Source organism: Mchenga conophoros, linkage group LG17, assembly GCF_057382185.1.
Source record: "Mchenga conophoros isolate Kocher_MC1m ecotype Shallow Benthic linkage group LG17, M_conophoros_male_GT1.1, whole genome shotgun sequence".
NCBI classification, from domain to species: Eukaryota; Metazoa; Chordata; class Actinopteri; order Cichliformes; family Cichlidae; genus Mchenga; species Mchenga conophoros.
This window is the reverse complement of record NC_140542.1, coordinates 21,353,221-21,378,486: the sequence shown is the minus strand read 5'-3', so window position 1 is coordinate 21,378,486 and position 25,266 is coordinate 21,353,221. Positions and strand designations below refer to the sequence as shown.

The 25,266-nt window shown below is 40.2% G+C and overlaps 1 protein-coding gene across 2 annotated transcripts in view; it reads left to right on the top strand.

The window, feature by feature from the left end:
- The window catches only part of abcc9 (ATP-binding cassette, sub-family C (CFTR/MRP), member 9), a 79,130-nt gene extending 54,609 nt beyond the window's left edge, over positions 1-24,521 (top strand). The window contains exons 36-43 of one of the 2 annotated variants that reach the window (XR_014889221.1): positions 3,203-3,333; positions 4,981-5,059; positions 11,567-11,675; positions 17,188-17,291; positions 17,382-17,515; positions 17,938-18,000; positions 18,498-18,788; positions 19,245-19,379. Coding sequence is in view for 1 of the 2 variants with exons in the window: in XM_085252235.1 (XP_085108361.1) it covers positions 3,203-3,333; positions 4,981-5,059; positions 11,567-11,675; positions 17,188-17,291; positions 17,382-17,515; positions 17,938-18,000; positions 19,245-19,382 (758 nt within the window). In the remaining variant the exon portion in view is untranslated. Of the gene's footprint in view, positions 1-3,202; positions 3,334-4,980; positions 5,060-11,566; positions 11,676-17,187; positions 17,292-17,381; positions 17,516-17,937; positions 18,001-18,497; positions 18,789-19,244 lie in introns of both variants that reach the window. The other variant, XM_085252235.1, reaches the window with a different exon arrangement.
- Positions 24,522-25,266: the final 745 nt, after the last annotated feature.

The following is a 25,266-nucleotide window of genomic DNA, read 5'->3' as shown; positions in this document are numbered from 1 at the left end:
CACACACACACGCACACACACACACACACACACACACAAACACAGATCTATGTATGGTTATTTGCCAAAGGAATGGAGTGGACTGTGACTGTACAGTATGCATGTGATGTGAGTAGGTTCACTGTGTTCAGTGAGTGTATGTGTGTAAAACCTTTTTCATAGTTTTATCTTTTTTGCTTATGACTCCAGAAGTTGTGTGTTTGGGTTTATGGACTGTTTCTATGGCGAAATGCAAAAGCTGCTGGCATCTTTTTTTCCCCAGTTGAAGAGATGGCAAAACATGAACACTTCATTATTTAATCAATCAATAGCATAGTACCACTGAGAGTACTAATGCCTAGCCAGGCCAAAATTAAACCTAACCAAACCCAACCAAACTATTTTACATGTTGTACAAAACGGGAAAATGTTTCGCTGGTCAGCCAAAGAACATTTCTCCGAGGCAGAGCAGCTACAGTATTTTGGGAAACATAACAAAAACAATTCCTGAGCTTGATGAATGGATAGAAAGTGAAGGGATAAAAAAGGAGGCACGATGGAACGAGAAAATACTTTATCTCAAATTTAAACAAAAAAAAAACTGAAACAAAGGAAAGTCCAGTTAAGAACTGGCTCTCTGTCTGTATCTCATATGAGCATCATCCATCTGATTGAGTTTTCCACTGAAGTCTTTTTCTTACAGTAAATGACCCACAAAACCAAAGTCCTCACTGACATCATGGAAGCTTCCAGCAAACTGATAAAGGAGGATAAAGGAGGAGTAAGCTAAAAGCAGGACTATGAAATCCTTACCTTTCAGTGCAGTAATATGATCAATGCAGGACGCAGACTCAGCTTTTTGTAGCATGTCATAGGACTGCTAACACACAAATATTTTCTTTATTCTCTTTAGTTGGCTGTTGGAGGCCAAAATCATAACTGATATTAAAATATGAATAATTGCCCAGCAGCGGTTTTATTGTTTACTGTAACTCAGGATGGAGAGCGTTTTTTTTCTTCATCTTTTTGTTTCAGTTAAAACAGTCCCCTTGGTTTATGACCAAAACAAACAGCACGCTAACACAGCAAAGTAAACTTGATCAGAACTACATCTTCTAAACTGTAACATGCTACCATATTAATTGTGAGCATGTTGGAATACAGAGGTTAGCTGTTAGCCCCCCAGAGCCTCTTGACCTTTTCCTCAGTGCATTAGTAGCACTACTGGAACACACAGCCATGGCCCAAAAAGTCAGCTTGCCCCTGTTTTAGTGCATATGTAGCACCAACAACAAAATGAGATGTGAAAGAGACAGAGGCTAAATAACGGAGCATAAAAACACCAGGGAGGAAAGAATTGTAACAAACATGTGCAAAAGTGATCAAAATGAATTAATAATCAGTTGTAAATAAGCAAATGAAATTTGGCTACAATATTATAGCAAAGACGTGTAAAAGAACAAAAAACAAAACCTGAGGCGCAGTCACTCTGGCTGTGATTGCCCTCTGCGGGTGATTATACACATCTCTGCCCAGGGATCGTGTTCCTGTCATGAACCACTGTGTGTTCAGGGTTGTGGACTCAAATGCAGGACTTAGGTGACAAAAACTGAACATAAGATGAGCATCTGAGGCTGATTAAATAACAAAGTTCTATAATGTAAGAATTAGCAGAGAGCAAAGCATCCAGGAAACAGTAGGAATACTTCTTTAGAAAACACAGAGAAACCCAAGCTGAAGGTACGGTAAATGGACTGGTCCTTCTGTAACACTTTCTTCTACACCTAAGGGCAATTTCATACCTGCAGTTCATTCAGTCTTGTCTGAATCAGTCGATGAGTTTATAAATTTATAGCTTATTTTGTTTGTTTTTCATGCAGAGAAAAAATTCAAGTGAACTTTGAGAATGTTCAGTCCGCTTATTGGCCAGATGTGCAGATGTGGGCAACAAAAGTAAATATGGGAATAAGGTGCTATGATCAGGATTATTGGAGAACATCGAGAATTCACATTCATTTCACCTAGTTGCTAGTCCATACTGACTTTTGCACATTTATAGTACCTTTCCACATTCCAGAATTCAAAGCATACGAGGCAAAGGGAAGTTTGTTTGTTTTTTTAGCTTAGACCTGCAGTGTGCACCTCTTAGTTGGTTCAGATCGAGGTCGGATCACGTTTACATCATAGATGATTGGTTTTTCACCAACCCCACTAAGATCCTTACTACAAAGGATCTTAGTGGGGTTGTTTTACACCTGAGTGCGATTACTGTGTTCACATCTGCACAAATGAACTGCACCATCGAGGAAAAATAAGTAGAATTCAATTTAAATTGACTAAACACAGCAGGTGTAAAAGCATCATAAGTGCTTTCTGAAAGAGGAAACAGGCGGGAACCAAAACACAGTTGAAGACAATCAATGAATCTGTGAGTGTAGAGAAAGGACGAAACACTCTTCACAAGGGAAAACTGAACTTTCAAAGTAAAGACAGGAAGTAACTAAAGAAACTAAAGAAACTAGACAGATATAAGGAAGAAAAATAGATGAGACAGAAAAAGGAACAGAATGGAAACACAAAGGGGAACTACACACAATCCTAAAGTCAACAGTAACTGAAGCTAAGAACTGAAATCTGGAAAATAAACCATAGACAATGGATAAAATAGGAAATTGCCAACAACTGTGTGAAAAGAAAACTACATACTAACAATAACAGAAACCTTATCCAAAGAAACAAACACAAATCGAGTTTTAAAGGAATTGTTATAGTTTACCAATGCTTACAGAGACTGATGCCAACTGAGTTCTGAAGCCTCAAAAAGCTACAACTTGAGGCAAAAATTAGTGTCATTATCAGATAGAGTACTGGATAGAGTCTGAATCGTTCAAAAACTGCAGGATACTTAGCAGTAAAATCCTGTGGCATATAATCAGAATTTCAGTAAAAGGTCCACTGGCTTTCACCCATACCATCCTGAGCACACCCAGTCCCATCTATGGGCAAAGTCTCCTATCTGTGGTGTTATGACATGGTCTATAGCTCCTGTTTACACCATCCAGGACTGTAACATAGACAGTAGCAGCTGTAAGAGGTCTGCTTTTTGTTGTGGTGTTCTTAAACTTCAAGAGCTGTTTTCTGGTCTGAAGGGTCTGAGAGTGAGTAAGAATTAAAGTTTTAAAAAAAGAGAGGAATAAACCACCTTCTGTGTCTCTCTCTACAGATGCCTCTCAGGTCCCTGAGAACTGGCCCCAGGACGGTGAGATAAAGATCCAGGGCCTGTGTGTGCGCTACGACCCAATGCTCAAACCGGTGCTCAAACACGTAAACGCATACATCAAACCAGGCCAGAAGGTAAATACTGATTCTGTGAGAAGAATGGAATCATTCAATCATTCAGGAGTTTTCATCTGGTAGGATGGTGGAACTAGATTTCCTAAAGTTAATAAAGTCAGTTAATGCTGGATGTGCGGAGGCAAAGCTCCCATTAAGTCTACCATCAATACAATTTTATTTTCATCAATTTTTAAGTGCCTGTCCCTTAATATAAGACAGCCCACAGGGACTTTACAGAGTTCTTCTTCACTCAGAGGTCTGACACTGGCGTACATGTCCATGTTATGCAGCATACCTTTTCTTAAGTTATGTCTGCAGGAGCAGTGAGTCACAGAGGTTTGCAAGGAACCGTGGGCCTCACTTAACACTGCAATGAAAAAGCAGTGTCATACAGACAGGAGAAAATTTTCCCAAGAGGCCCAATGGGAAGTTCAGGGGGTAGAGAATATTTACTCACAGTAATGACTGGAAGGACCGGAGCAGTTTAAAACCCCTGAATGATTCTTGGTTGGAAAGCAACTCCTTTTCATTTTCCTCAAAGTCTGTTGTTAGACTCTGAGCACCTCCTCCAAAACTCCAAAAGTGGAGAGAGTCCGTGTTACACCTATTTGAGGTGTGATTTTTTTTTAGAGTCAGAAAAAGACAAAATGGGGCAATCGTGGCTCAGGGGGTTGCAAAGCTCATCTGTAACCGGAGGTTTGCCGGTTCGATCCCCCTGCTCTCTCTGTCCTGGTCGTTGTGTCCTTGGGCAAGACACTTCACCCTGCCGCCTACTGGTGTTGGCCAGAGGGGCCAGTGGTGCAATATGGCAGCCTCGCTTCTGTCAGTCTGCCCCAGGGCAGCTGTAGCTTGCCTCCACCAGTGTGTGAATGTGAGAGTGAATGAATAGTGGAATTGTAAAGCGCTTTGGGTGCCTAGAAAAGCGCTATATAAATGCAATCTATTATTATTATTATTATTAAAACATTAGTAAGCTTGGTTAGTGAACTGCATCTAGTTCATGTTGCAAACTAAGTAAATTACCACATACTTTCCTGTGCAAAGTAAAATTCTCCTGTTACTGTTTCTCAGGAATAACAGGCAAACATGCGTTGCTGTACATTGTACCCTGAGAGTTTATGTATGGAACTGGCTAACTAGCTTAGCACTCTTCCCTCTGAACTACGGCTACATGTGCCTATGAAATAAAAATCGAACTAGCCCCAAACACAGAGGTTTTAAAAACCAGAGTGCAAAAATCCGTGGGTAATATTTTGCAGTTGCTACATCCATCTTCTATACACAGTCTATGCTTGGCATGTATTTTATTCAGAGTAGACGTGCTTACGTATCCAAATGGTTGTGTTACATAAAAACGCACCTCCAGTACAGTAGGATACCTATAAGGACATAATTAAATGTGCTTTGGAGTGCTTAGTAATTCAGACCTGTGTAGCCTCGCTGATCCTTTCCTAAGGTGAACTTTGTTTTAAAGTGTGGAGTGTGATGTTGCTGGAGCTTTCTTTGAACTCACAGCCACATGCCTCTAATAAACTGTAAAATGACACTTGGTCACCAAGCTCCATCCACGCACAGCATGTAGCTGCTACCCTGTTATCACACAGGTGTCTGATGTCTCACAGCAGCATCAAGCGTAGTGAAGCTTATTGGTTTTTCTCTCCTCAGGTGGGGATCTGTGGCCGCACAGGCAGCGGGAAGTCTTCTCTGTCGTTGGCTTTTTTCAACATGGTGGATATTTTTGAGGGTGAGTCTCCTGTCATGCTGTTAGCTCTCCTCACAAGGAGAGAGCACGTTGTTTTTTTCCACTTCTTTCATCTTCAAGCTTTTCTTCCTGTCCCTGGAGCCTCCCTGTTTTTCTCTGGTTCAGTATGTTTATGTCTCATTAAGATAATCGTGTTCTGTTTGGAAACTTTGCGGAAAGATTTCCCTCGGGGTTGTTTCTGTGAGTAGCTCTTGACCCAAGGTTCTACTTGACCCAAAAGGCAAAAACAATCACGCTGTTATGGTCCCCGTTTTTGGTTTCCAGTTTCCTCTGAGTCACTTACAAAATAAAAAAACTTGCCCTTCAAAAGATGTTCCTGACAGGAGGATTTACAGATTTTCAAGAGTAAAATTAAACTATTATGTGAGATTTAATTACTTTTTCGTGAGGTTTTGAGTGGATTCATGATTTCCACATCCCCTTCTGCCCTTCTTTCTTTATTTCTTTTTCTTCTTTGGTTGATGGAAAGCTGTTGTGAGACTGTTTATAAAAGATGGATTTAGTCTCAGAAAAGAAGCTGTTGCCTCTGAATCTTGCAGTCTTCCTAATGGCCAGCAGGGGCAGCTTCGGTGATTTCATAAAAGAGATTTTGCTCTCAGCTGCTCAGTTTTTTATGTTTATTTTGTACACTGTGGTCCCACTTAGAATAAATAATGCAACACTTTCTTTAGGATGCAGAAGTGTGGAGTATCTTTTATTTCTCGCTAGAATTGATCTAGATCTTGTTGTCTTTGAAGATGAAGATCAGGTCTGTAACCACTCGTCAGACTGAGTCAGACTGAGTCAGACTGATTTCAAATTGGCACTTTCATGGAGTTTCTTTGTCAGAATAAATCGACCTTTAGAAATGAGGGAAAATCTGTTGCTGTCTATGTAAACAGAAAGTCACATTCACTACTTAGATTGGGGGCAGGGATAGCTCAGTAGGTAAAGTGGTCACCCCATGATCGGAAGGTCGGCGGTTCGAATCCACTTAACGGTTACCCTGAGGTACCCCTGAGCAAGGTACCGTCCCTATACACTGCTCCCCGGGCGCCTGCTTAGTGGGCTGCCCACTGCTTCACTGAGTGAATGGGTCAAATGCAGAGAAAAACAAGTAATTTCCCCATGGGGATCAATAAAGTATCCATTATTATTATTATTATTATTAGATTCAGGCTCCAGTCAGAACCTCATAGATCTGAAACAGAACTTCTTCCACAGATAGTGATGTCACTGCTGCTTCTCCAGCTTTGCTTCTTATATGGGAAAATATCCAGAATACAGCCAACTGGTAAGCAGATGAGTGGAGAACCCTGCTGCAAAGAGATGTATTGCTCCGTGTCTGAGATTGATTCTAACATGTTGGTAATCAGTCTTTGAAGCTACACTTTACACAATTTGTGCAAAAACTGGACAACACAAGATTGGAACAAAGTTGTCTGCTGTGACATTCAGATGATAGGATCAAAATTGGTGTAAATGGCATGAAAGTGTGGCTCTGTCTTGTCCTGTATTGATGGTTTAGGCTGCTGGTGGTGTAATGGTGTGGGGGTTTTTTAGTACCAAGTGAATGGCATTTAAACACCACAGCCCACCTGAGTATTGTTGCTGCTTCAGTAGGATAATGCCCCAGGTCACAAAGCTGAAATCAGTTGTACTCTAATGGCCTTCACAGTGACCAGATCTCAGTCCAGTAGCCACCTCTGGGATGTGGAGAAACAGGAGATTCACATTATGGATGAGCAGCTGATAAATCTGTAGCAGCTCTGAGGAATGCAGCACCTGGTTGAATTTGTGCCACGAGAAATTAAGGCAGTTCTGAGAACACAATGGGCTCCAAGCTGATACTAACAATGTCCTGAATATCACAGGTAGGATCGGGGACCAAGGGAAACCCTGGTGAATACCAGCACCAATACCAGATACCAAAAAGCATTCTTGACTTTGTGTGGGAGAGAGGAAGGAGACATGATTTTGGTTATATGACCTGATGGCTCGTAACAACACTGTGGTACACAGTACTGCAGGAGTATACCAGACACATGTAGACTAGACTGTCAAACTTCATGACTGCTCCAGAAGTTTCCTGACAGTAAAGAGCTGTTCCACTGTTCCACAACTTGAACCGAAGCTGGATTGCTCCTCCTGAATCTGAGATGCTTGTTATGTGGATTCAAGCTGTCCATGATATTTATAGACCCAAATACGACTTGAATAAGCTTACAGTTTTTCTCGATTGCTAAAACACATTTCTTGAAACTACGCCTCATATCCTCACAACAGTAAACACAAATCCATAACATCTCACTCAATTTCCCAAACATCCTATTTCCAGGTCAAAATGAAGCTCTACACCCAAAACTATTCACTCCTGCTGAAAAACCAAACTTTGCCCTCAGACATCAAACACAAGCCCTCAAAAACACACCACACACTACAACAGAGTTTTGCACACTGGTACAATTAATTCAAAACAATAGTTCCAAAACAAATAGGTTGCTTATGGTTCTCCCCTTCAAAACCCTTGTCACATGATAAACACAAAAGACGCAACCAATGTATGTACAGTGGCACATTGTCATTCATGTACTATACAGTACAACACACACCAGAAACATTATCCCACCTCAGCATCTTGTCTTTGGTCTGGGTCAGGCCAGAGAATCTCATCCACATCACAGGCTATATTGGCCCCAGCCAGGCAGTGGGGGTAAAATCCTCTTGCATGCCTGATCCACCCCTGGCATGCATCTACTGATATGTCTAGGCAGGCCTCTTCCATGGCCTGAAGGAGGTGAACACGGACATAAGGTTCTCGGTCATACACTTTCCACCGCCATGCCGAAAATAACTCCTCTATCGGGTTTAGAAAGGGAGAGTATGCAGGCAGAAAGATATTAGAAAACCTTGGGTTATTGGTAAACCAGTCACGAACCAGAGCAGCGCGATGGAAGCTGACGTTATCCCACACAACAACGTAGTGAGGCTGCTCTGGCTGTGCTGGTTCCCTGTAGTCCAGCTGGAACATATGTTGTCTTAAACCTTCAAGAAAAGCAAGGAGAAGCATAGTGTTATAGGGTCCTAGTACGGCATGGCGGTGGAGTACCCCTCGTTGGCTGATGGCTGCGCACATAGTGACATTCCCCCCACGCTGACCAGGGACATTTACAATAGCCCGATGGCCAATTATGTTCCACCCCCTTTTCCTTCTTTTGGTCAGGTTAAAACCTGCCTCATCCACAAAGATTATTTCATGGGGAACAGGCCGTCCTTCAATCTCAAAGATTCTCTGCAGAACACATAACACAGTAGAGTCAATCGGTACCCTGAACCACAGTTCAAGAGTGCTGAAATGGCAGCATAAACTGCCATGCTGTGATGGTACACAATACTTTATACAGTATCAAAACTCATACCTGAACATATTCCACACGTTGGTTTTTCACTCTGTCAGAGTTTCGTTCGAAAGGGACTCGGTATGCCTGTTTCATCCGGAATTGATTCTTTTGGAGGATGCGGCCAATTGTGGAGAGGCTGATGGCATTTATACCTCGAAAAAGATGATCATCCTCAATCACTCTCCTTTGAATCTCTTGCAGGCGGATTACATTATTTGCAATTACCATGTTTACAAGTTCCCTCTCTTGCTCCTCCGACAAAAGCCTTAACCTGCCTCCACCAGGTGGTCGTCTCTGTGTCCTACAAAAATAGAAGCACTCATTACTGTAACTGTCACACATTCATTTTACAGGCAAATAATGGAAACATACTCAAGACACATAAGTTCAGTAACTTAAACGTTACTGTACAAAGCAGTCTTACTGCAAGTACACCTACCTGTTTTCCTCCCTGAAGGTTCTGATGATGGAGGCAACAGTGAAGCGACTCAAATTTGGTTGTACTCGTTGCCCAGCCTCCCTCATAGTCATCCCATGGACAAGGACATGGTCAACTAAAGTGGCTCGAATTTCATCCGAGACTGACTGTCTTCTTGCCCTTGCTCTTCCCCTTCCTTGTCGCCGTCGTTCTCCACCTCCACCTCCTTCACCGCGTCCTCCTCCTCTTCCACCACGTCCTCCTCCTTCACCACGTCCTCCTCCTTCACCACGTCCTCTTCCTTTGCATCTCTTTGGATCCATTGTTTCAAACCTGAATGAGCTGACTTTGGCCCTTTTATCTATCCATCGCAGGTTCTGATTGGTGTGTGCTAAATTTTGACTCCTAGTGTTTCCACCTGGTTAATTGTGTGCTAATTGAGCTCAAGCTATGCTGACTTAAGTTAACATTATTGCATGCTAGTGCTTTCTAAATGACTACATGGTGTAAGCACTGTAAAATGTAGGGATTTGTGTGTAGAGTTTTGCAGTAACAGTTCACCAAATTTGAGTCATGTGTCAAAGCAGGGAATAGTGTTTATAGTTCAGGGAAATGGGTGAGCTTTTTGAACAGTAGCGTTACGGTTTTGAAATTTTAATTTAGAGGCCTGGTTATAGTGTTTAAGCAATCGAGAAAAACTGTAATAGAGTTACTTTTGTAAATTCAATATGCTATAAATGATCTGTCAGAGTGAGCAGTAATAAAAGTATTTAAGGTGACTGAGTCCCAGAGACAAAATGACGATAGATATTGCAGTGTGTTTTGTTAGAACTAAAGCACTTCTTATTGTAAATTATTCCTTTAAAAGGTGTTCAGTCATCAGCCACTACTGCAGTACTATGTATATGTTGGAGGAAATATTTATTCAGCTCTTTTTAAACACTCGTGCGAGTCCTGCTAAGTGCAAATCTGAAGGCCTTTTTGTTCTTCGCATGCCTTGTTTTAAGAGAACCTGAAGTAGACTCTTGTATCAAAGAACTAGCATAAGGACATAACAAAAAGGCTCGACCCATTCTCCTGCACTCGTTTCCAGGCTCTAGACATGTTCCTTCAAGAGGGCAGAAATAAAGTCCTAAAGCTGTCTGTTTTAGTTATTGCATTTTGAAAGCAAGTCGTAATCGTACCACTCTGTTTTCACTCTGGCTGATGACGGCTGCTCCTAGACAGATTATTCAGACAGGGGTGAGATTACACAGTCACTTTTTCCATGCACTCACACACACAGCTGGGAAGACAGTTCATTTAACTGTAAATTTAAGACCATTGTGTCAGCAACATTTCCTTATAAAGCAGTGAAATAAAAGCAGAGCACCTTCCTGGTGATTGCTCTTCTGAGTGAGCTGTACAGAACATTCTTGATTTCATCACCCTGAAAATAAAACATTGTGTTCAGCTGAACAAAAACATTTGTTCAGGGTCGTTCATCGTGTCCACATGAAAGAGCTTTAGGAGAAAAGGTGGTTTAATTAAAGCAAACCTATACAAGTTTGTGCTGATGAGTGCAAATCCTCCGTGACACGTTTCTCTGCAATCGGGGACTCAGCTGGTTTCCATTCTGGTTATGTTCCTTTATAAAAACAAGGTTTCTGAGCATCTGTGTCATTTTGCAATTAAAATCTCCAGCTTACCACAACTACGTCACCATATGCAAAGAAATTTCCAATCTATGAGGTTCTGACCCAACTCTGGTTGTTTGTAGTTCAGTTGAATTTCTGTTTACGTCGACAGCAACAGGTTTGCAATTTTTGATGATTTATCACAGATTGCTAACTTGACTTGATTTGCTTGCACGCTGATGGGGAACTGATGGCATACTGACTGATTTATTACTGCTTTATCACCACCTTGATGCAGCAAAGTCAGTTTAAAGATGGTAACTGACTGATGGCTGCAGACCTCAACAGCCATTTCAAAGCAACAACGTTGCACATTCACTGTAAACATCCCAATCATTTTTCCGTGCTGCGGTTGTGCAGCAACGTTTTTCCATAGTGCATCTTTAACATAAAATATTGAGTAAGAGACATCACCTGGTCTACTGATTTTTAATTATGTCATTTTTGTAAGACAGAAACTACAATGTTTGAGCCGATGGGTAAACATGAGTTATTAACTATTAGTTGATTAGCAAAATGCATCTATGTTTCACTGTGGCATAAAACGAGATGCCAACTCTGGCTGCCAAAAATATAAATAAAGATTAAAATAAATTGTACTTGATTAAGTGAACTGATGCTTAACAGTTAGTTTATACTGGCTGATGTCATCCTCCTGGTGAGAGGCCCATGGGAAAAGTGACATCACACCTGCTGGTGTGATGTCACCAAGCTTTGGTGATTTGTCTTATAATGCAGCCGTGAGATTTCCAGATTAAACAGAAGGAAAAGCAGCTTGAACTCTATTCCTGCAGCTGATGCAGAATGGGTGTTTTTTGGTAGTATTCAGGAGAAGGTCGCAGTGAGAACAGGACGCCTCAAGTGCCACTATAAATGAACTTCATGAGCTGTAGATATAGAAAGTTCAGAAGAAAGCTGTACTGGATAATTTAACTGTTATTTTTCTGTTATGAGAGGAGTGTTGGTGGCTGTAAAACTACCTGGAATGTGAACACAGTGTTTTGCTTATTTGCAGGAAAGATCATCATAGATGGGATTGACATCTGTAAGCTTCCTCTACAGACTCTCAGGTCTCGACTTTCGATCATCCTCCAGGACCCTGTCTTATTTAGTGGATCAATAAGGTAAACACTCGTGATTAACATGCCTACAGAGAACTTGACTATATTCTTTTTTAAAAAGTCTTTTTGAAGACTTATTATGTAAAGCCTTAGGATCTGGTTCCTCGCCATGTTTTCCTTCCCAGAGATTGCTGTTTATAATTTTATTCTTGTGTTACCAATCAGAACTATAATTTGTGCTCTCTGTGGTCCGTACTTCCAAATCGGTTACCTAAAAGGTAAAGAGAGATAACAGCAAAGGTTAACATCAACAAAATCTGAATAAGATTTGTTTATAGAGCTTTAATTCAAATCTCCAAGATTTGAACCAGTAGTTATCTGCTAAAGGAGAACAGAAACTTTGACTGTTGTTTGGTTCTCTAAAAAGTTTCTTATATACACAAAAAATGTTGCGATGCACATCAGAAATGGTTTATCACAAGGACTAATCACCCAAACAGAAACTCGACAAACCAAATGCAGAAACCAAACCAACACTCCACAAATGCACGGCACAATTTAGGAGAGCCAACCCCACTGGGACGAGACTAAGCTGTGCACCTGCATGTAAAAGATAAACTGTCACTCTTTTGAGGCTGCCAGCACTCACATATTGGACAGACTAGACAGATGGTGTCAGAGACAAGTAAAGGAGGCCATCTATGTCCACTGCGAACATCTGTTGTTGAACAGCAGCAGCAACACTAGTCTTGAGATCTCTTCCCAGGTAATCCAACCCCACCTGCTCCTTGACATCAATAGCACACATGTGATGAACCACATGATTAATAGTGAGTGTATGACCTTCAGGACCACCTCCAATGTGGCATCTGGGGATAAATATCTGGGAATCTGTCAGCCGATTTAGAGCTGTGCAAACCTCTTGGCAGCCACAAAAGTCGCCCCCTTGTGGCCATAAAAAATAATCCAGATTTAAGACATTTTCATGTTGGCTTCGCTTTTTAGTCTTGGATGTTAAGGTTCACACTCAGGACTCAAGCACATGACACAGTCAAAGGGTTAAAAACTAAACAGTCTTCAGCTAAATCCAGCTGTGATTAATTCCATCTGGAATATAAGGAACTTCAGGTAAGTAATCCTGTTTTTTTAGGGCAGGGATTCGAACTGTTTGTCTCTCGAAATTAACACCTCTCCTCTTCAGTTTTCAAAGAACAAAACATGAATACACTTAATTGGGTGGGCTTGGTGGGGGTCTGACTTGCCTTTCAGGTGTCTGGCTTCTAGCTCAGAGAGAAGATCAAACAGTGAGTATGAGCAAAGTAGTCACGATCAGCTTGGTATTTCAAACAGCCTCAGCAATTCTAACTGTACTGGGGGAGAACAGTCAGGCATCACCCAAGGCTCGAGACCCAGCTTAAATATGACGTTGATTGGTGATGAGTAGCAGGTGTGCCAGGCCAGGACTTCTAGAAGCCACACCCACCACTTCATTTCATACACTAGCAGAGAGGCAGGTCCACACCTAGACTACACGGGGACCATGATGGTCCATTGTTTGTACTCGCTGTAGTCTTTTGTGTTTTTTTTGTGGGTTTGTGGTTAATACTTGCTTGTTCCTATAAACCTGTTAATGTGGGGGCATTTAGATGAATAATTTTGGGAAACGTTAGATATGATCAAAAAGTTTCCTCAATCAGCCCATAAAAGAAAAATACCAGATTCAAATCTTTAAATTTCTTGTCTACGTCCAAATGGCTTCCTGCAAATTTGTTCCTAGGAGTCCAGTTATGACCAGGTGAGCCGTGTGCTCTGCTGTTTACCGCAGATCGGACCGTGTGACTGCTGGCTATCGCCCTGCAGTTTAAAAAACCAGAACGCTTGACATCACAGTAAAGTCAACTGGAACATCCAGAGTTTGAGGGAGAACTTTTACTGGAAACAACCGAACCGTGGTGCACTCCATTGTGCTGTCATGAATTTGTGTTTTTTCCACACAACCTTGGCTCAGCACCTGCTCCACTCACCAGATATACCTCTGTGCACATGCCTCCACTTGCCCAGGATGAAATTAAGTGAGGCTGTTTTGACACACTAGATTTGATCCAGCATGCACGGCAGATGCACAAGAGCAAGTGCATATCGCGTCTGTTATGTTTGTCCAACTCTTAGAAACTGTGATGATGAAAATTGATACCAGAAACAGTGGAAGGAGTTTGTCTGGCTTGAAATTACAGTTGAAAAACTAAAAAAAAATCTACACAGACGGTTTAGGAGGTGTCCTGTTCTCGTCTGATGCAGAAACACTGATGTTTGCCACAAACGTTAGTGGACCAGAATCTAAACATGCCATCAGAGCACTGGCTCTTTTAAGCCTCCATAGCTGAGTGTCACGCTGCTTGATTAACCACGCTCAGATTTGGAAAACCCGGACTCGCCTCATTGTGAGCTCTTAACCAGAAAGAGAGAAAAAAAACCCTCTTTGCCAAATCGTAGTCTGAGTTCTGTCCCGAAAGATGTTTGTCACATGACGACACAAAGTCCCAGCTGTGGGGTTAGCGGTTGAGAACGCAGTGGGAACTCTGGCCGGGACCTAATCTGACTTTTGTCACAGACGTCACGTACCGAGGAGGTCGCTGGAGAGATGAAGGACTCAGCGCCGTTTTGTGCGTACACACTCGCAGCCTCTGTGTGTTTGTGTTACCAGATGATAAAGTTACTCTGTTTGTTATAAAAGACAAAGTGCATGTGCTGTTTGTTTGGACAGATATGCTGCTCCAGATAATTGTATGTGAAAGTGGAAGATGGTGAGTGTGTGTCTGTGTTTTGGCATTTTCAGCAGCTCTTGTTTATGTGAACGTAAGCCTGAGGTGAATGGTCGGCAGTGACTGCTTCACACTGTTATCATAGATGCTCTCACACAGTTCGGCTCTCACTCACACACACACACACACACACACACACACACACACACACACACACACAGACACACACACACACACAGAAGTAGTAATGAATGCATTATTTATAATTATTTGAAATGCCACAGTTTTAAAACAAACATGGAATTAATTGTTATATTAACCCTTTAACCTTCTTAAATGCAAACAGGACCTATTCTGTTTATCTACACGCTCCTTATTTTTGATCTTGGACTCTACTAGATTCACATTTTCAAATAATAATCTTCTATTGGCTGTTCACAGCCTCTCAGTTCATTTTCGGTCTGAAATGAGTGATTTTAGTTCCTATGTTCCTCAGTTTACCCCAGTAACTTTTTTTATTGGCTGCCCCTCTTAAGCAGAAGGTTTAACCAGGAGGTGGGCGTGGCTTCCATGTCCAAGATGACCATGTTAGGGATGTCAGCTCTCTAAAACAGCATACAGAGACAAGAGTAAAAACAGATGCCTGAAATTGAGCTTTTGGCCCACAGGGATTGCTTGTACATGTGCCGATGTCATTATTTATAAACATCTCACAAAACAAGGATAAACAGAACAGCTTTCTTTTTAATTATTTCTTTTTTACCATTTTCTCCTTCTCTCCTCGTCTCTCCTTATTTAACATTAGAACTCAGTGCCTTTTACTTTTATTTATCTTAACAATGATCATTTAAAACCGCTTTGTTTGCTTTCTTTTTCCTGTTTGGCCCGAACTTCCAAACTTGCAGCCCACTCTGCAAAAACCTGTTGAAGACATGCGCCTGACAATTCAACTTGTGTCAACAGTGTCAACTTGACTTATGATTTATGTGGCTGTCAATCGAATGTATAAAAATATGAAGATGTTTTTGAATTTTTTTAAACAAGCAGTATGAAGAGTAGACGAGTACTAACCTTCACTTTAGAGCCAAATTTAACTCAGTTTTCAGCTTGATTGCTGTACCAGTTTATCATTTTTTGGTGTTATAATCAACAGAAAACTGCTCATTATGCTATTGCTGAATGGCTGACATTAGATTTACTCCAAGTAATGAGCAGCCTGAAAAAAATCCTTTTTTACTTTTCACTTTTCAGCCAGATTTAGACATAAAAGGATGACTTCTTTTGTGGTCTTTTGACAACACTGATGTCATCCAAGGACGTCTTTTGCTTGTTTGGCATATTTAACTAAGTGGGTCTTAAGTTAAATTTCCATTTTCCATCTATCTAGAAAAGGTCAGTAATATTTTTGCTTCGTCCTGTTTAGATAATTGGAATATTTTGTGCTCAGAGTGCAGCCAAGAAATGATCCATCAGCTGTAGCGTCCACCAAATGCGCATTTTGTTCATCACATTTTAAAATGCACACACATGTGATCTGTCTACTGCAAGACTAAAAGATCATTTGAGAGTTATATGGAACATTATGGCAGCTTGTGCATCCGTATATTCATGCAAGATGTTAAAATGCGGAAGGTGAAGCTGAATGTACATAACAAATTGTGTTTCTGAAGGTCTTCCAAAGCTTTTCTTTAGCCATTGGCTGCTTTTTTACTCATTTTGAATCCAGTCCTTGTACCTGATCATTTTCAGAGAAACATTTTGGGGTTTTTTGGACTGAACAATTAGTCATTGAAACATAAAAGACACCTAACTGAAGGGATGAACCAGTGTTGTGTCTACACATACCAGACAACTTAGCAAAGAACCAATTTACATTTATGTTTAGGCACTTTGTTACTAACAGCCTGTCACTAAAACACATCGCGTGCGCCATTTCTTTAGTTGAATCTATAAAATATTTTTATAGATATTTTTCTCATCTTGGCATGGTGTGCTATGTGTCTTTCAAACATTTGGGGACAGAAGAAGAACTAGAAGGTCAAGCAGCAGATGAGCAGTTTCTTAAAGGATTATCTGTAAGAAACACGACTACAGGTCAGTGGTGTTGGGAGCATCTGATTGGTAAAAGCTTTATTTTTTCAGTGTGACAGCGATCCCAAACACACTCTTAATGCAGTAAAATAATACCTGGATAGAAAAACACAGTGGAACACTATCAGTCATGGATCGGCCTTCCCAGATCCCCAAGCAGTGTGGGATCATCCTGACAGAGAACAGAACAGAAGGCAGAAACATCCAAAGAAGAGGATGATGTTGGATGTAATTTGGGCAAAAGACTGACTGGACCGAGGCTGAATTCTTTGGATCAGTTTCTGCCAGTTGTCCTCACTATGAAATAAGATTAAATATAATTCATTTAAACAAAACAGGGATTAGGCAAAGCTTAGGCCAGCAAGCAAGCCATTCATGCTCCCGAATGTTTCTTCTTCTTTTTCTTCTTTTCATGACATTAGACTCTCTATAGAAATGGCAGCAAAAGTGCATAATGTGCAAGTGTTGTGCTGATCAGTCATTCGATGTGCTTTTGGCATTTTTATTCATTTAAAGGACTCACTTTCCTTCCTGGCTGCCCAAGACTAAAAAGACAGTAAAAGTTGCTGAAACAGTTCACATTCGTGATTTGTGATGTCTTTGTTGGTCTTGGGTCCATCACTGTCTTTATCAGCCTCTGCAGGTGGTGTATTAAATCTATGGTCAGTCCATGAGAGGTAGAAATATGCTTTTTTTGTGTTAATGATGTTTACTTGTTGCAGGTTTAATCTTGATCCGGAGAAGATGTGCACTGACGATCGACTGTGGGAGGCCCTAGAGATCGCTCAGCTTAAGAACATGGTGAAAGCTTTGCCTGGAGGACTAGGTGCGCAAACTTAACTTGAGAAAGAATGCAGCTTATTGCACCAAAAGTCAGTTTTGAAGTAGAGTACTTGATCGATGTGTTTGTGTTTAGACGCTGTCGTGACAGAAGGAGGAGAGAACTTCAGCGTTGGGCAGCGGCAGCTCTTCTGTTTGGCTAGAGCTTTCGTCAGAAAGAGCAGCATCTTCATCATGGATGAAGCCACAGCATCTATAGACATGGCTACGGTGTGTGCTTATTCATGGCATCTCGTGCAATCATGTACAGAAGCTTTTTCCTTAATAGAGATATATTTGTGGGATAGTAATTAAATGTTATCATCAGCCAGTTTCATTTTACTTATGTAACCCCAGTTGTCCCAAAAATACTAGAGAAGGAAGCAAAAAATGAACAAAGCAAGCAAAGAAAATGAATGAATGAATGAATTTTAGTTAAAACAGGTTATTTCTAAGGCATCAGTAAAGAGAGACATGACATCATAAACAGCTTGAAATACATATAACTGGACTGGAGGTGGGTTGCAAAGCAGTTTGCATCGCGACAGCCCCATTTTAGCCTCGCTCTACTTTGGATCACGTTTACAGCAGCTCACCACTTCCTCACCTGACGATATGGTTTCTATTCTCTGTTTCGTCTTTCTGTCTTGCAGGAGAACATCTTACAGAAAGTCGTGATGACGGCGTTTGCAGACAGAACAGTCGTAACAATCGCAGTAAGTCCTTCAGTCTTTTATCCTGTTGTTGTTACTAATGAGGCAAAAAAAAAAACTGCTGAGGTCAGCTGAGGTTTGTACAGATAGATGCAGATATGTGGCTCTCTTTGCACTGAGCTCTATGTTCATCTATCATTAAATTATTTACCCTACAGATGTTTCTTTTATCTGTGCCTTTTATTAATGGCCTTTCCCACACATAAACAGTTTGTAACACATAGTTCCTTATGGATTTAGTGACTTAAATTCAGTCCTCTTGTCCGGTTCTTTTATTTATATGCTTCCCTTTTTTCTGACTTTTGTCTCTTTGTGTTGCTGTCTTATCCTGCTCTGTTTTTCTTTCCTTTCTTTTTCCATCTGCTGTCTCCTTCTACTTTTTCCCAAATCCCCCCCCCCCACCTCCTTCCTTTTCTTTTTTGTTTTCTCACTTTTTCTTTTTTACTACATGTACTACATTTTCTGTTGTCCTCCTTCATCTCCCTTTGTCCTGCCACCAGCATCGTGTGTCCTCTATCTTGGATGCCGAGCAGGTGTTGGTCTTCTCCTCAGGGATCTTGGTGGAAAGTGACTCTGGTCCCAACCTGCTAGCACAGGAGGAGAGCCTCTTCAGTGTGCTAGTGAGGACTCACAAGTAGACCCGGATCAACACAGACCACTTTGGCTCAGCTGACTCTCGGTCTCTCCTGTTTTCTTCCATTTTCCTGCCTGTTTCTGTTTCTTTTCCTGGCTGAGCCACAGCTGACGTCTGACTCTGGGTCTGCTGAAGCTTTACTGCCACTGACAGCCTGGTTGGTACAAGAAAATACTGCATGCTCTTTTAAAGATATTCCTTGTGGATGCAGTGCAAATTTGACGACAGTCTTCAGTGTTGTGACATTGTTTGTCCTCCAAACTAAAAATTGAGAAGGGATTCAGTTAGAATTAAACCTGAATTTGTATTTTTAGTAGCTGACTGGTTCAGATGCTTTACATTCATCTCATTCAGCAGGTTCCTGGAAAATTGGACTGTATCAATAAAATGGGTCTTTGGACATTTCTTCCAAAAAGAATAACATCATCTCCAAAACTGTGAAGAGTCCGCATATTTTAATTTTTAAAGCAGCTGATCAGTCTATAAAATTCTTACCAAATCCTTCATTTGATCCAACAAAACTAGCTTAAAACATATTATAATTTTTTAAAAACAAAACATTTCACTTAGACTTATTATGTTTGTGTTTTGTGTCGTCCCTGTGTGTCTCCAGCACCGTGTCCACACCATCCTAACAGCTGATCTGGTCATTGTGATGAAGCGAGGCAACATCATGGAGTATGACAAACCTGAGACGCTTTTGGAGCAGGAGGACGGGATGTTTGCTTCGTTTGTCAAAGCTGACATGTAGGAACACGCGGGACCCAACGGCTGACAACCTGCTCAGTTTCTTGGGTTTTTTTGTTTTTGTATTTTTTTTTACCTGAATTACTTTCTTGTTGAGGTGAACAGCCCTCTGAGAGAATACCCCACTGCAGGGAAGCCAGTAACATACTGTTTCTACGAGGAGAAGCTTCCCTGTGCACTCACCAAATGGAGACAGGGTCAGCTGTCAGTCAGTGGGTTTAAGAAGTCGTACTAAAGAAGTCAGGAAGTAAAAGAAGGTGCTTTGGGTAGGCTTGCTAATCAATGAGTCCATCGGTTGGTTCATCCCGTTTTTATTTTGTTTGAATTTAAGAAAACCCAATTACACAAACCACAACATTACTAGTATTTGGACTGGAAAGTGAAATAATAAAGATATATCTTATATGTGATGAATGGCTAATGCAAACTACAAATGAATATATTTTCTCACTTGTCTCATAGAAAATCTAAAGTTATTTTTCCGACTTTCAAATTTTTCTCAAGATCTAAACAAGAAAATAAGCAATAAATATAATGCTTGTGAAGCTCACAGTATCAAAATGGGCAGCCAGGCATATCTTTCCTGTGCTCTAAGACTAAGAATAGTGAGAACACTTAATAGTTAATAAAGAACTGATAAAAAGCAAAGTTATTTCATTTCTTATTGCCAGTAAATCCCACGAATGACCAAACCTACTATAAAATATGTAATATGTATACTAAATAATGCAACCACAAATACAAAAAAGTAAGTCTTAAAAACTGCAGTTGTGGCCACTTGATGCTGGCTTCGAAAAATCTCCACAGATCCTGTGTCAAAATGTCTAAATTCACAAAAGAAATGAACATGTTGATGAAAAACGTGTATCTCAGATCGGTTGCCTGCAGTTGCTAGGTAAAATCGGCCAGAAAGAGGTGTACGGAGCTGCACTGAAAACCTCTGTGGTTGCTTTGGTCTGTATCAGATTGCTGCGGTTGCAGGTTGTGCAGCAGTGAAACTGTGAGGAATGTGATGAAGACGGTAAATGACGACTGTTCACCTTCAAAGTAAAAGTTGTTCCTTTTGAATCGTGTTGGTTTTGGCAGTAAGACACAACTTGCCAAGACAAGTCAACATTTCCAATGCAAATCTTCAATTCTATTGACAAAACAAATGAATCAGGGGCAACTTGGAGTTCAGCATCTCGCTCACTTTTGACATGCAGACTAAATGAGCCAAGAATCAAACTATCAAAGTTGGCCATATGATAGGTGTCTAGGACTATACGACCCATTTAAATTGCATATATGTTTAAAGTTAGGCAATACTAGAACTAGAACTAGACATCTCACCCATGTTTATGGCTTTGGCACCTTTTGGATCTGATGAGCAGATTTTTCTATGTTTGATTAAACTTGTGGATGCACTTTTCTAACCAAGCTAATAAGCACTAGCTGATAGCTTTTGGCTCCATAAAATGTCAAGATAATGCTAAAGCCATGACATCATTATTGTTATAACTACCATATTTATATAAAATCTCTCTGAGAGCACCGAATATGGATTACCTGCCTTAACAAATGCACTGTTACCTCTTTTTAACACATTTTTTTACACCGTTTTAAATGGATTTGAAAGGTTTTTAGGTTAGAGTATTAAGACAGAGGCTTGTGTTTGTTGGTCTTTTCATGGGATTTGTAGACAGTAGGAAATACATACAGTTTATTAAATATAAATTATGGCTTTGAGATTTTATTTCAGGTGTTGAGGCTGTGAAAAGTGTAAAATGTAAAGATTTAATAGTTGGAGAGTGAACAGAAGTGTTGTTTCATATTAATAGAATTTTTACAGTCTTTAATTATCTTGTGTAAAATATTTGTTACTTTTTAGATCATGCACCACCTCTGTTTATACTGACTGGCACCTGTATTATGCAATAATAATGATGGAAGAATTTTTAAATGTATTTAAAATCCTTTTTAAAAATGACTGTTGGCTCTTTGGCCATTATTTTTCTGAATAACGCAGTGGAAGGATTTTAAATCAACCCTTTTGTATTCTACTCTACTTTTTGACCTTAAGTTCTGCCATAGAGGTAACACTGATAGAAATGACAAAGCTGATGGAATCATATGGTTTTATTAACCAGTTTAAGAATGCATTTATAATGATAAATAACACAGCTGATTGTTGTGGCCGTTCTTTGACTGAACATGTGTTGACATTTTTCACGAGATGCCAAAAATGAGACGTCACAAAATACCAACAGCAGTTTCCCAAGTGAAGGCTGGATACTCTATTTCTGGCCTACTTCTCCTTCCTCCCTGTTCTATCAGTTGTACGTCTATGCCTCCATTAGTACAAACACTGTAAGGTGTCACGGCTCGGCCTGCAGCCAGTGAACCTGCTGTCTGTCTGCGGTCATGCTTTGCTGAACTTTTTATCCTCGGGGACAATAGATACCCAGCATGCCTCCCGTTAACTCCAGAGATGCTTCATGGATGTTTGAGAGGGCAGTGATGTCTTTTCTTTTTTTTACTGAGGAAGAGCAGTAACTTGCAGTAACTTAATAATCAGTTCTAGGGGCTGAAATTTAGAGCTACATCAATCTCTATTTTGCACATTAATAATGCAACATTGGTAATAAATCGGATGAAACCAAATTAGAGCCCATAGGAGAGAGTGAATTTTAGAGAGTGAAATTTAGCATTCACAAGGTGAACATAAAGAGGAGTCCATATAGTAAAAAAAAGAGCTTTTGCATATGGGAACTGCTCCATCTCTTTGATGGGCTGATATCAACATGTTTTTATATATTTTTATTTTTAAATAATGAAACTTTAACACACTCACTGTTTTTATCAGACGGATTGGATTCTCCTTGGAAGTCCTAGCTAACACTTTTTGTTTTCTGTCCAATGCATTGTGTAGTAGATTTAGATTTAATGTTTTCATGGAGCTTTGTTTAAAGTGTCCATTAAACTAGGAGAGTTCATTTTCTGCTGGAAATCCTGTTAGAGGCAGACACTTTGTCTCTGCATGGAGAGTTATGAAGGCATTTTACATGCATCTTCATAACCATAAGCCACCTTTAAAAATGAAAAATGAACATTTGATATATCATTTCTTTCATCTATACAAAAAAGTTGTAATGTTGGCTAACTGAAATCCTAAAAAAGCTTATTGATGGTTTCTCGCTCGGCATGTATAATTCAACTTGTGTGGATCAGGTCTCCTGAAATTTAAACTGTAGGATGATGTTGTGAGCTGTTGTACATGTGTAAATGTTATTTTAGTCCATTGCTAGGTGGTTGCTAGGCAATGTAATGGCATCACAATATCTGACATAGATAAGAACCTTTGGGGGCCGGAGATGTACCTGTGAGCCAAGTTTGTCTGCCCAACTTCTGATGCTCTTGGAGGGTTTTGTGGACAAAGAATCAAACACACAGCAGAGATGCCAGAGTCCTTTCTTTTGCATTGAAAGAAAAATATTTGGGAGACAGTATCTCATAATTATGACTGTTATCTCCCAGATAAAAGAAAACTTCTCATCATCACAAGATAATGTACAATAATAGAAAAATGCCACAGAAACGTGCCTGACAGTGTTCACTGTGCAGTGGGACAGGAAATGGAACCGCTTCATAATGTGCTTGGGAACTGTTGTGTTTTTAATCATTTTGAGATTTAATAAGCAATTTAGTGATGGTTCTTGCTTCTGTTGGTTTCAAATAATAGAGATAGTCAAGATTCCTTATCACTGTCACTACAATGCAAGTTTTCATATATAAACAGCAGAAGTCGTCCCTTTCTGTAGTTAAAAACACACGCAACATGCATATCAATGAATGGCTATTTAATTAATAGGCAGGCTTTTTGAATAAAAATAAAAATAAAATGTCTTAAATATAAATGTTACCCAAAGGAAACCAGCTCATTGCCATCACAGTGAATCAATTTGCGCTGCCACTCCTGTGCTCTCAAACATAAAAATGACTGACCAACACTTACGGGTCTCAAATTAAGTGATAATAAATCATACTCGTGAGCCAAGGTCTCAGCTTTTGGGTGATATTTTCAGTGCACAACAATATGTAGTTACAGCTCAGCATTCAGTGCATTTCTTTGGAATATCTTTTCTAACCTTTCTGGGAGTGGTGCTATTGTCCCTTTATATTATTGTATATTCATTAGACTTAATTTGCTTTTGGACTAAAATTTGAAACTTTGTACTGTACAGTGTTGAATGCCAAACATGATTTTTCCGCCTTTTCTTGTTTAAATATCTTACATGTTTCATCTCAAGAAGTTGTCACTTAAGCTTTTGAACTTTGTGATTTCTCTCATTTTACAAGTTGTTTTAATATAACACAACGAGATGACACGTGAGGTTTACCGTCACACTTGGTGATCACAAGCTTCGCCTGCACTTTTCTTTCCCCTGACAGCTTTAACTGTAACACTGAATGTCTTTGTTGTTGTCCCTGCAGTTCTTCCAAGTCCTCGTCCGTCTCCTCTGTTAGCGATCGAGTGCTCTTCCTGTTCTTTGATCTTCGTTCAGTAGCACTTTTTATGCTCTTGGCCACCGTCACACTCATAAATCCTTTGTTTTCCTTGCTGTGCTTCCATGCTGCTCCTGTTCTGAACCTGCACACGGCTGCCTTGTAAACTCATCCTCTCACACCCCAAACCACTTTTTGTCTTCGAAGCTGACATTTTACACCAAGAGCAAAAAAGCAGTGGTGCCATTTTTCCACGTTACACTTTGCACAGGTTTTTTCACTCAAAGAATGTCTCTTTTCGAACAGGTTTCACGTGTGTTTTAGTTTCTGGGAACAAACAAGTACATAAAAACAGCGAACGGGTGGAAATGTAAGGGAACTGCATGTAACTCATTGTGGGAGCTATGCAGAGAGCTTTCCTTACTTTCATGAAGTTGACTGTTAACAGAGAGCATCGTAAATGCTGACATCGTTCTCACAGATCAGTTTGGAGATGGTCATTTTTTTCTGTATGTACATTCTGTATATAGTAGCCTGTATAGCCAAGGGTTTAAACATATATATATATATATATATATGTATATTAAACTGCTATTATTATGTGTGCCTGATTTCTTTCTTTTTTTACACTTGTAATAACAATAAAATGCTCTTGAGTGACGTGAGGCTGTTTGTTTTTGTTGGGCTGCTTTCACGGCTGTAAACTCTTGACCTTTCCTACCTCAGGACACAGGCCAGGAGTCACGGTACCCTCAATACTAGATGTGATAAATTGCTAAATGGCGCCCCCTGATGACTGTTTCTAAAATAAATCCAAATACATGCAGATACATACAGATTGAAACACAAAACCAGTCAAACTGGACACTGGTTTTTATCAACAGCTGATGTTTGTTTTTGTTTTACCTGAACTCAAAGAGTCATTCCTGCATGAATTATAGCGGCACAATCGAAATCTTGCCCTTACTTTACCCGACACCCACCTCTCAACCATCCTATAGCTGTATGGGGTTGTCCCATAGGAACATTTAGCTTGCCTGGAGAACACCTGTGGCTTGACAAATTTAAACTGGATAGAAAAGACGGGTAAATATAAAGGTTTTTATAGACAACTGAGTCTAGAGTGATTGGTTTCATGGATGTAGATTAGCAGGGAAAGTGCTGAAAGTGCTGACCCAGCTCTAACTAAAGTTCCCTGCAGGTCCGATTGTTCGGCTTCCATTAAATGAAGGTAGGGTTAGGATTACCGCCTCCAACCTGAGTAAGAGCTACAATTACAGACAATAGTAGCTCCTCCCCTCTGTAAAATGCCAAATAATGGTCCAAATTTCACGACTTTTCTTTTCACTGTTTTCCATGTTTCTTTGATATTTATATGCATTAAATTAGCCCTTTATGCACAT